Consider the following 11,148-nt stretch of genomic DNA (forward strand, 5'->3'; position numbering starts at 1 on the left):
ATAATTATTATGCATGCGCATGGTATCCCGGGCCCCGTAGACGTCTACATGTCACGATGCATGGAAAAGCCATGGTCTACATGATCAGTGCGTCCAAAAAAATAATAATAATTTTCACGACGGTACAAAGAAGTCATGTAGCGAGCGCGAGCGCTAGCATGCTAGTATAATAATGCTAGCACGCTGCCACATCGCCATCCCAGTACTGGTGACTGGAACATGCAACGTAAAAATGTCAGGTTTGTGAAAGTAGTACAGTCATGTAATACCATCTTTTCACCAATTCATTCCAACAACTGTATGTGATCATTAGCGTGAGCAACCCTGCAGGCCTGCCTGCCTCTGGTGTGGAGGGTATCGCAACGATCATCCACCATGACTTCCCGTGCAGCCCAGGTAAGTCACCGGTGTAGTGGTGAACATACGCGTTGTGAACGCTCGCTAGCATCCTGGTGTCACACTACTACTTACTTTGTGCATTGTCGTGTTGGACTTGCTCCCTTGCTTTGGTGACACCATCCCGATCCGTCTTCAATAGGGCGGTATGCTCCTAGATGCGGTGATCGAGAGTTTGTCTTATGAAGAGTAAGTACATGTCGAAACGCTCCTGCTGCTGCTGCTGTACGCTACAATCTAATAATTTTGGAAATGCACGTCATTTCTTCAATGTAAAAAATGACTTAGACTGCAATTACATGGGGAAAGAATTGAGGGAGATAAACATCACGCTACAAGTGTGAAAAGTTAGCGGGTCAAAAGCAGCATGCAGATAAAATAATTTGTTCTAGAAATTATACACGACATTGTTTGCAATTACATTTCTACATATTCTGTGATAGTAGATCACATTATGAGATCACATACGAGTGCAGCAGTCATGTGCATCGATGCACGTGCAACAACCACCAGTCTTCTCTATTTCTTTGCCAAATAAACTGATGTCAAACGCCTGGTGACACATCGTTGTAACCTCATTATGCTCTACAACAAAAACTATAAGCTGCCATGGCCAGCAGAGCAATAGAGCTGAATATTAAGATTAAAATAATAAAGTGCATGTGCGTGTGTGTGCGTGTGTGCGTGCGTGTGCGTGTGTGTGTGTGTGTGCATGGGGGGGGGGGGGCACTATCAGTGCAGTGAGTCAGTGGCACATTCGTGATCAGATCAAGGTCCAAATGTGGTTGTCATCGTCCAGGGGCGGGAGTCAAATCGTCGGTTGGGAGAGTGGAACCTCCATGAAAGGTTTTAAAAGGGTGTTATATAAATAAAGAAGTTCAAGGTCCACTCACATTGAGTAACGTGTATAAGTCCTCTTGTATTGCAAACACGGATAAACCATGAAAGCTACAGGTGGTAATAGCTAGCTCAATGGAATACATGATTTCCCAGCGAGCTTCTTATTACCGGAAGCCGGAGGAGTTACCACTATGTGACTAAAGAGAAGAAGAAATGGGCTGACCATCACTCATAGTCTTTTTTAAATCTTCTCCATGACGAGTTCGTGGGTGAAACAAGAATTGGTTTGCTAGTGCATGCTTTGGTTGAGAATAGAGAGGTATTGCGCAATCTGCACAAGGCTACCTGCAGGCCAGATCGGTAAGCACACACACACATACACACACATGCACGCACGCACACACACACACACACACACACACACACACACACACACACACACACACACACACACACACACACACACACACTCTCTCTGTGTCTGTCTGTCTCTCTCTCTCCATCTCTCTCTCTCTCTCTCTCTCTCTCTCTCTCTCTCTCTCTCTCTCTCTCTCTCTCTCTCTCTCTCTCTCTCTCTCTCTCTCTCTCTCTCTCTCTCTCTCTCTCTTCTCTCGGTTGGACACTGCGCTGTACACCTTGACCCGTTAGCATAGTGGCAGGGTCAATATCGCAGTGACTGTGTATGTCCAATACCCCGGGCTGGAAATAGATAAAGTAGTCGGTAGCTCCACAGTGTTCTAGCCATTGATGGGTAAAGTAGGAGAAATGTGCGCTATGAAAGTGTGTACAGTACAGTCGGGTGCCGAAGAACGGAGTGCCGAAGAACGAACGGGCTATGATTTTCACCACGTATAGCATACCAAAGTATACACGGTGACTCCACTGTGCATAGACTATTATAGTACATGACATTATCCCATGGTACGGTACTATAGGCCTGTTTCAGCCAATCAGGAGCCTTGCTGACCGGGAAATAATAGCCAATACAATCCCACGCGGGATGATATTCATTATTAACTGGGTTCACTTTTACCGTACCTACTACGGTGCACCCTGCATTGGCACCCCCTCTCGATTCGATGCAATGCATCTTGCCACTGGAGTCCTTTCGATCAGAACCCAGCGACAAAATGCACTACACAGAACCGTGAGAGGGTGGGAGCATGCCAATGCAGAGTGCACCGTCGGTACAGTAAAAGTGAACGGAGAGAACTTACCTCCGCGACTACGTCCAAAACCAGATTCCACACAAACAAACAACGAACTCCAATCACTGTTCAACTCAACACTACGACACAAAGGAGACTTCGAAGTGCATCTGTTCTCATTCACTCTTTGTAAACTCGAAAACTACACAAAGTATCACCAGCCGAGTGAAAATAACTAATTGCAAGGAGAGATACCGTAACAACTCGAGAAGTACAAGACGTGAAAGTGAGAGGAAAAATCTTGTACAGAATATTCAACAGTGTGAAAGAAGAAGAGCTCAGCAATCCATGTGTGATGTAGATAAGATATGGATGCAAGATGCGACCGGCCACAGTGATTATCATGACATTGTATCCAGTACGATTACCACAAGAACAATCTAAAACGTAGATGCTGCTACAAATCCAGTATGCCAATAATATAACATGATCAACGTTCTTCTGATTGCATAGTGGCCGATAGTGATACAACCAAGAGTCTTGATACAACGAAATGCACTTTACTCACTGGTGCCAATGTCCGACGATATGTACAATGTGGTTACTGCCTGCACGGACAGTGTTCAGTAAGGATCCCAAACCGTTGAAAGTTCCACACCGATCCAATGACAAGGAAGTCAGCACCAGCATCCATAATGACGTTGTATCTCGCCGTGACTTGAAGTATGGGCCTTACTTTGAACCAAATGACTATGTATCATAACAGTGCAATCTTCGTCAATTCTCTAGTCCAACTACTAAAATGCAACTTGTCTCCCGAGCTCCATCGCTCTCAAACCGTGACTGGATTGAAAAGAAAGGCAGCATCTTGTTTTTGGTATAGCTGTACCTTGGTAATTGTATTCAGAACGCAGTTGCGTCGATCCCCAAAATGCGTAGATGTACCTGGGATAAGTAGGATATTGACCCGCGTACTCGGGTGTTACCGTACCCTCATATCATCCCTCCTGCTACGCAGTCGGGATGATATTCGGGAGGTAACACCCTCGTACTTGGGTAATACCCTATACATAACAATGGCCTACAAAAGGAGGCTGGCCAACAGTTTTTTGCCACCCGACAGTACTGTACTGACATTATGTGGTCTTTTGGTAGTGGAAGATCAGGATGGATGGAGATGTTCACGTTTCAGTATCCAAGTTGTACTCTCCGCACCACGGCAGGTGTACTCTCCGCACCACGGCAGTTGTACTCTCCGCACCACGACAGTTGTACTCTCCGCACCACGACAGTTGTACTCTCCGCACCACGGCAGTTGTACTCTCCGCACCACGGCAGTTGTACTCTCCGCACCACGACAGTTGTACTCTCCGCACCACGACAGTTGTACTCTCCGCACCACGGCAGTTGTACTCTCCGCACCACGGCAGTTGTACTCTCCGCACCACGACAGTTGTACTCTCCGCACCACGACAGTTGTACTCTCCGCACCACGGCAGTTGTACTCTCCGCACCACGGCAGTTGTACTCTCCGCACCACGACAGTTGTACTCTCCGCACCACGGCAGTTGTACTCTCCGCACTGGACCATTCATGTCCTGATGTATGCGTGTACTGATGTATACACGTACTGATGTACTTGTATACACGTACTGATGTATGCGTGTACTGATGTATACACGTACTGAAGTATGCGTGTACTGATGTATGCGTGTACTGATGTATGCGTGTACTGATGTATGCGTGTACTGATGTATGCGTGTACTGATGTATGCGTGTACTGATGTATGCGTGTACTGATGTATGCACGTACTGATGTATGCGTGTACTGATGTATGCGTGTACTGATGTATGCGTGCACTGATGTATACACGTACTGAAGTATGCGTGTACTGAAGTATGCGTGTACTGATGTATACACGTACTGATGTATGCGTGTACTGATGTATGCACGTACTGATGTATGCGTGTACTGATGTATGCGTCTACTGATGTATACACGTACTGATGTATGCGTGTACTGAAGTATGCGTGTACTGAAGTATGCGTGTACTGAAGTATGCGTGTACTGATGTATACACGTACTGATGTATACACATACTGATGTATGCGTGTACTGATGTATGCGTGTACTGATGTATACACGTACTGATGTATGCGTGTACTGATGTATGCGTGTACTGATGTATGAGTGTACTGATGTATGCGTGTACTGATGTATGCGTGTACTGATGTATGCGTGCACTGATGTATGCGTGTACTGATGTATACACGTACTGAAGTATGCGTGTACTGATGTATGCGTGTACTGATGTATGCGTGTACTGATGTATGCGTGTACTGATGTATGCGTGCACTGGTGTATGCGCGTACTGATGTATGCGTGTACTGATCAAAAACTGACTTGGCGCTATTTCTTGTTTTCACGATACTTGCGACTTGATACATTGCTTGCAGCAATCCTCGCCGGCGGGAAGTGGAGAAGAAAAGAATCGAACGCGACTTTGCCGAGTGTGATGAGCGTTTGGACAACATTGTCGACGGTAGGTCGTAGAAACAACATTGTCGACGGTAGGTCGTAGAAACAACATTGTCGACGGTAGGTCGTAGAAAGATGTGTGTGTGTATGTGAAGTTTACTCTGCTGTATGGATCATGAGCACACCAAGCACACCAAGCCACAATCGGTAAAGTGAAGGCCCTAGTGAGATCATGCTCTCTCGCTTCACATGCCATGCGTGCGTATCACAGTGCTGTGCGGGCATACGCGACCGGCTGTGCCTGTGCATCATCTATGCCAGCTTGTAATTCCCTGCAGGTGTCTTCTCCGTATTAGACGTACTAGTAGCACTGAAGCGTAGGCATGACTGGAACGTACTAGTAGCACTGAAGCGTAGGCATGACTGGATAGTACTGTGCCATGTGCATTTTGTGCTGTTTTAGAGAACCATGATCGCCTCAAGGAATCTGTGCATACGTTCACCAAGATTGATGCCCAAGTAACAGGTGAGCTGCTGAATACTGCTGATTGGGAACAAACTAAAGTTCTGATCAGGTGTGCCACAGTGTGTGTGTGTGTGGGGGGGGGGGGGGGGGGGGGGTGATACGTTACTGTAGATTGTAGTCATGGATGGAAGGGAGAAAGAGGTTTTGCTTGTGTTTTACCGCTTCCGAGTTTTCTGACGGTTTGGCTTGACATACTGGCGTATGCTCATCGTTTGACAGGTTGCATCCTATACGTCTGTCACCAGTGTGTGCACTGTTTGTTGTTGCTGCTGCTGCTGCTGTTTCTGCTATGCAGCATCCATGAAGCGAATTCACCTGCTGAAGGACAGTCTGAAGGAGTGCAAGGAGTTGCTACACTGCAAGCGGGACAGCCTGCGCAAGCTGTGGATCGAGAGCTTGGAGAACAAGCAGATCCTGAAGATGCTCGACCGCATGTAAGCTGAGGGGGGGGGGGGGGGGGGTGTCTTTGCGCAGCTTGGGCGTTGCTTAGTGAGCACCAGACTCTAGATGTGCGCGTTCCTTCTACTTCGAAGTATTATGTTGTCTTGCATTGTTGTCGCATGTCGTCATGGGCTATAAGTGCTAACTTAGCGGCCCACTGCAGGCCCACACACAGTCGTCTGATGGTTAGCCTATCGTGTGTATGAACTTTATTAGTTTAAAAGGTGACAGACCACCTTCACGTAATAATATATGCACGCCGGCACATAAACTGCTGTAAAATGGATGTCTCTCAATAATATTTTTTACCCAAACTTCGTGTACGGGGAGCTAAGGACCAGCTGAAGAGGATTGTGGAAAAAGAAATTCCGACCGTTATAAGAAACCAGGCATACAGCAACAGTAACTTCAGCAAACTTTGCGAAATGCAGACTTCTGCAAACATATCAAAGAGGCTTGAACACAAAACTGCAGGAAAGGGTTATACAGACGACCTTGGGGATGGTGTGAGGTGCTAACCGTGATAATTTCCAGAATAATACTAATCTTACAAGATGTAGTGTGCTAAAAAATAGAATCGACCACGTGCATCCATACAATATTCTCTGTGGAGCTGCTTTTCCCTTATGAGAAAATTATACAGAAAGTGAACACTGTTAGCACTTTGGAAATTTTCCAAAAGATGCGCCTAGCGGACTTTAGTAAGTTTAGTACCGTAGGCTAAAAAAGCCCAGCTTCAAATATGTGGTATGTTAGATAATGCAACCCGTGTCGACAACCGACGCTTGGCGGCTCCAATGCGCGTTTTCGACCTGCACCTCCACTGCAACTCGAATCAGCTGCGACGAAGGCCGGGGCATAGCCAGGCAGAAATCCGTCCGCGGGTGCGACGCTGCTGGGGCTGCTGCTGTGGCGGCCACACGTCCAGAATCTGACCTCTGAGGACAGTCTTTCCTCAGGTGGCCCACCTGATGACAGCGATAGCACGTGGGTCCACTCCTCTTGGCTGGAGCATCCGTGGTCGTCCTTGGCCAAGTCGACTGTGGGGGCCCACCACCGCCACCTCGCTGTCCACCGCCACCGCGCTGTCCACCGCCACGACGCTGCTGATTCGGGCAGCTACGACGCATGTGACCCACTTGGCCACAGCCATAGCACATCAACGACTGACTCTGTGGCGGGGGACCAGATCGGGCTGCAGCCACCGCCTGAGCGACCCCTGCCGCTGACTGCATCGTCCTCACCTGTCCAGTCAGCTCCGCGACGGTAAGGCTCTTCATGGCGTTGGCCAGCCGGACGGTTTTCCCATACTCTTGTGGTAGACCGCTGATCAACTGCTCCACGAGCAACGGGTCTTTCCCATCCGCAGCAACCTTGTGGCCTGACAATGTCAGCAGGCGCGTCAGGTCTGCCACGTAGGCGTCGACAGGCTCATCCAGGGCCAGCTGCCGCCCTACGAATAGATGGTAGGACTCCGCCGGGCTGGGCGCGAACGCCGCCTCCAAAGCAGCCTTCACCGCCGCGGTCTTCTTCCGATCCTCTGCGGACAACTGGTCAAACACCAGGAACGCAGGACCATCCAGCAACAATGGCAGATGCGCCATCTGTTTTTCCTCCGAGTCCCATTTGTGCAGTTCTCCAAGGACCAGGAACTTAGACCAAAACGCAGCAAGGTTATCACCTTTTCCACGAAACGGCCGAACAAAACTATCAAATTTCAACGTCGACATCGTATTGCACACTGCTACTCCACCAAACCGGGTTTCGGCACCAAGCTGTTAGATAATCACGACCGCCCCAACTCACTCCCGGACACGCACTCGCAACAACGTCCACACTGAGTTCTTTGGCGAACAGTGTTCATATAATTATTGGAGAAGAAGCAGAGAATGTGGGAGAGCGAAAAAACACAAGTTTGTTCCACGGCCAACTCTAAAAAACTAACTGGAACTGACGTAGTTCTTCGTTGTACGCACTGTACGCATGAGAGCACGCCAGTTGCATGCCAGCGCGCAAGCGAGCAATAGATGAACATGAAACGGACACCAGAAGTAAAAGGATCTGGCGGTGACACAAAGTCAAAGGGAATGTATTACATGTCGGGAGACCATCAATGAGCCATGGTAGCCGGCGGGTGCAACAAGGAATGTAAGACAGAAGTTAGAGCAACGAATACCGTGCATGCTCTCACAGGTACCTTCGGTTTCCTGTGCTCTGTCAGCAAATCCCTTTCTCCTTGTATGTCCTTTCAGTGTGCGGTGGAATTGCCGAGTGTATTCTAGCTATCCACCCGGGACTATTTTTCGGTTGACTTCGGTGATGATGGCCTGGTACCCAATGAGTTTGGAGGCTCTTGCTGGGGCTGCTTGTAGGATGGTGTGGAGCACTACAGTCCAAGCCCCTGCCACGTCGCAAGATCGCACACGTGGCACCGTGTGGAAGCTTTGGGAGAGAACTCCTGAGTTAGGTGTACAGGTGTGCTGCCCATAAGTTGCATTTGTACTCCTGTGCTAGAGGGGTTTGGAGCCAAGCCAATTGACTCCGCCAACAACTCAGACAGTTCTACAAACTGATCGGAAAGGATTCTGTCCCGTGTCCTCTTGCGGGATTGTGGTGGTTGGGAGCTGCTGGTCCGTTAATTGTAGCGGCCAGGCAGCTGTGGCCGGTTCCGATGTGCTTGAGGTTGCCATGGGGTTGCTGATCACAGGCAATACCGGTGTGGATACAGCCAGTGTGGTCATCACGCGGCACTGAGAGTCCAGCAACGTTGGTAGGATTTCCGTCAGCACTTCGGCGATCGTGGCTTTCGGCAGGGATCATCGATTGTTGTGAGAGGTGTCCGTGCATTGCAACCTGTGGAGCAACAGTGCTTTGGGAAACGGACACCGCTGAAGGACCGTTGGGAAAGTCGCTTTGCAATGCCGGATCGGCGGCGTGAGCATCGGCCAGGGTCTGAGGTTGTGAGGAGGCAGAGGCAGCTTCTCGGGAACGGCAGTCCTTGTATTACTAGTACGTCGAGGCATGGCTAATATTGTTATAAGGGTAACTGGTTCATTTCATATACATACGTCATAATGCATGGATTTTGTTCATTCTTTACACTCTCCGTAGCACAAAAAAACTGACGTACATGCACATTATGTACACCGCAAAGTGCCCACTGGTACCCCCATTGCATTTCGTCATGTCCCAGCGACTTATCAAGTGAAGCTTCCTCTACCTGGATAGTGGGCTCTACATATTCCCTGCTAAATATTATTATAAAATGGAAAATGTGGATTGGTCAGCCCATTTTATATCGTTATAGGGGTAATACCGTATAGCAATATTGTTATAGAGGTAAGGCATTGTATACACAAGTCAATGGAGTGATTTGGTTTGGCAGGAAAAAAAATCGTTATATTAAAGGGTAATATTGTTATAGAGGTTATCGTTATAGAGGTTATCGTTATAGAGGTTATCGTTATAGAGGTTATCGTTATAGAGGTTATCGTTATAGAGGTTATCGTTATAGAGGTTATCGTTATAGAGGTTATCGTTATAGAGGTTATCGTTATAGAGGTTATCGTTATAGAGGTTATCGTTATAGAGGTTATCGTTATAGAGGTTATCGTTATAGAGGTTATCGTTATAGAGGTTATCGTTATAGAGGTTATCGTTATAGAGGTTATCGTTATAGAGGTTATCGTTATAGAGGTTATCGTTATAGAGGTTATCGTTATAGAGGTTATCGTTATAGAGGTTATCGTTATAGAGGTTATCGTTATAGAGGTTATCGTTATAGAGGTTATCGTTATAGAGGTTATCGTTATAGAGGTTATCGTTATATTAATTAAAGGGTAGTGTTGTTATAGAGGTTATCGTTATAGAGGTTATCGTTATAGAGGTTATCGTTATAGAGGTTATCGTTATAGAGGTTATCGTTATAGAGGTTATCGTTATAGAGGTTATCGTCATAGAGGTTATCGTCATAGAGGTTATCGTCATAGAGGTTATCGTTATAGAGGTTATCGTTATAGAGGTTATCGTTATAGAGGTTATCGTTATAGAGGTTATCGTTATAGAGGTTATCGTTATAGAGGTTATCGTTATAGAGGTTATCGTTATAGAGGTTATCGTTATAGAGGTTATCGTTATAGAGGTTATCGTTATAGAGGTTATCGTTATAGAGGTTATCGTTATAGAGGTTATCGTTATAGAGGTTATCGTTATAGAGGTTATCGTTATAGAGGTTATCGTTATAGAGGTTATCGTTATAGAGGTTATCGTTATAGAGGTTATCGTTATAGAGGTTATCGTTATAGAGGTTATCGTTATAGAGGTTATCGTTATAGAGGTTATCGTTATAGAGGTTATCGTTATAGAGGTTATCGTTATAGAGGTTATCGTTATAGAGGTTATCGTTATAGAGGTTATCGTTATAGAGGTTATCGTTATAGAGGTTATCGTTATAGAGGTTATCGTTATAGAGGTTATCGTTATATTAATTAAAGGGTAGTGTTGTTATAGAGGTTATCGTTATAGAGGTTATCGTTATAAAGGTTATCGTTATAGAGGTTATCGTTATATTAATTAAAGGGTAGTGTTGTTATAGAGGTTATCGTTATAGAGGTTATCGTTATAGAGGTTATCGTTATAGAGGTTATCGTTATAGAGGTTATCGTTATAGAGGTTATCGTTATAAAGGTTATCGTTATAGAGGTTATCGTTATAGAGGTTATCGTTATATTAATTAAAGGGTAGTGTTGTTATAGAGGTTATCGTTATAGAGGTTATCGTTATAGAGGTTATCGTTATAGAGGTTATCGTTATATTAATTAAAGGGTAGTGTTGTTATAGAGGTTATCGTTATAGAGGTTATCGTTATAGAGGTTATCGTTATAGAGGTTATCGTTATAGAGGTTATCGTTATAGAGGTTATCGTTATAGAGGTTATCGTTATAGAGGTTATCGTTATAGAGGTTATCGTTATAGAGGTTATTGTTATAAGGGTAGGTCGACTGTACAGGTCTACCCTCGTTAGTACGACATCGGTTACGAGACAAACCTCATTAGTAGACAACGGTCAAAATCCCCTGACGCCTGAAATGCGTACATTCACGTCCGGACAGTAGATAATACTCGTTAAAGACAAACAATTTGAAACCCCCCGGGGGTTATCTACTAACGAGGGTAGACCTGTATATTGAAACCATATGGCACAGACCTGAAAGTGGAGGTGCGACTTATAATCAAGTGTGACTTTTAATCGGGGAAGCACGTGGACTGTCCATAAATGGGTTAGACCAGAAGCCTTTGCTGTAGGCCAGCGGTGATCC

General features: G+C 46.1%; 1 protein-coding gene across 1 annotated transcript in view; it reads left to right on the forward strand.

The window, feature by feature from the left end:
* The first annotated feature begins 223 nt into the window (after window positions 1–223).
* Window positions 224–11,148, forward strand: part of LOC135826230 (exocyst complex component 4-like) — a 32,031-nt gene continuing 21,106 nt past the window's right edge. The window contains exons 1-5 of the mRNA XM_065338860.1: window positions 224–396; window positions 539–585; window positions 4,842–4,927; window positions 5,327–5,389; window positions 5,685–5,823. Of these exons, the coding sequence (XP_065194932.1) occupies window positions 376–396; window positions 539–585; window positions 4,842–4,927; window positions 5,327–5,389; window positions 5,685–5,823 (356 nt within the window). The 5' untranslated portion in view covers window positions 224–375. The remainder of the gene's footprint in view (window positions 397–538; window positions 586–4,841; window positions 4,928–5,326; window positions 5,390–5,684; window positions 5,824–11,148) is intronic.

The sequence above is a fragment of the Sycon ciliatum genome, chromosome 1 (genome assembly GCF_964019385.1).
Source record: "Sycon ciliatum chromosome 1, ocSycCili1.1, whole genome shotgun sequence".
Lineage (NCBI taxonomy): Eukaryota > Metazoa > Porifera > Calcarea > Leucosolenida > Sycettidae > Sycon > Sycon ciliatum.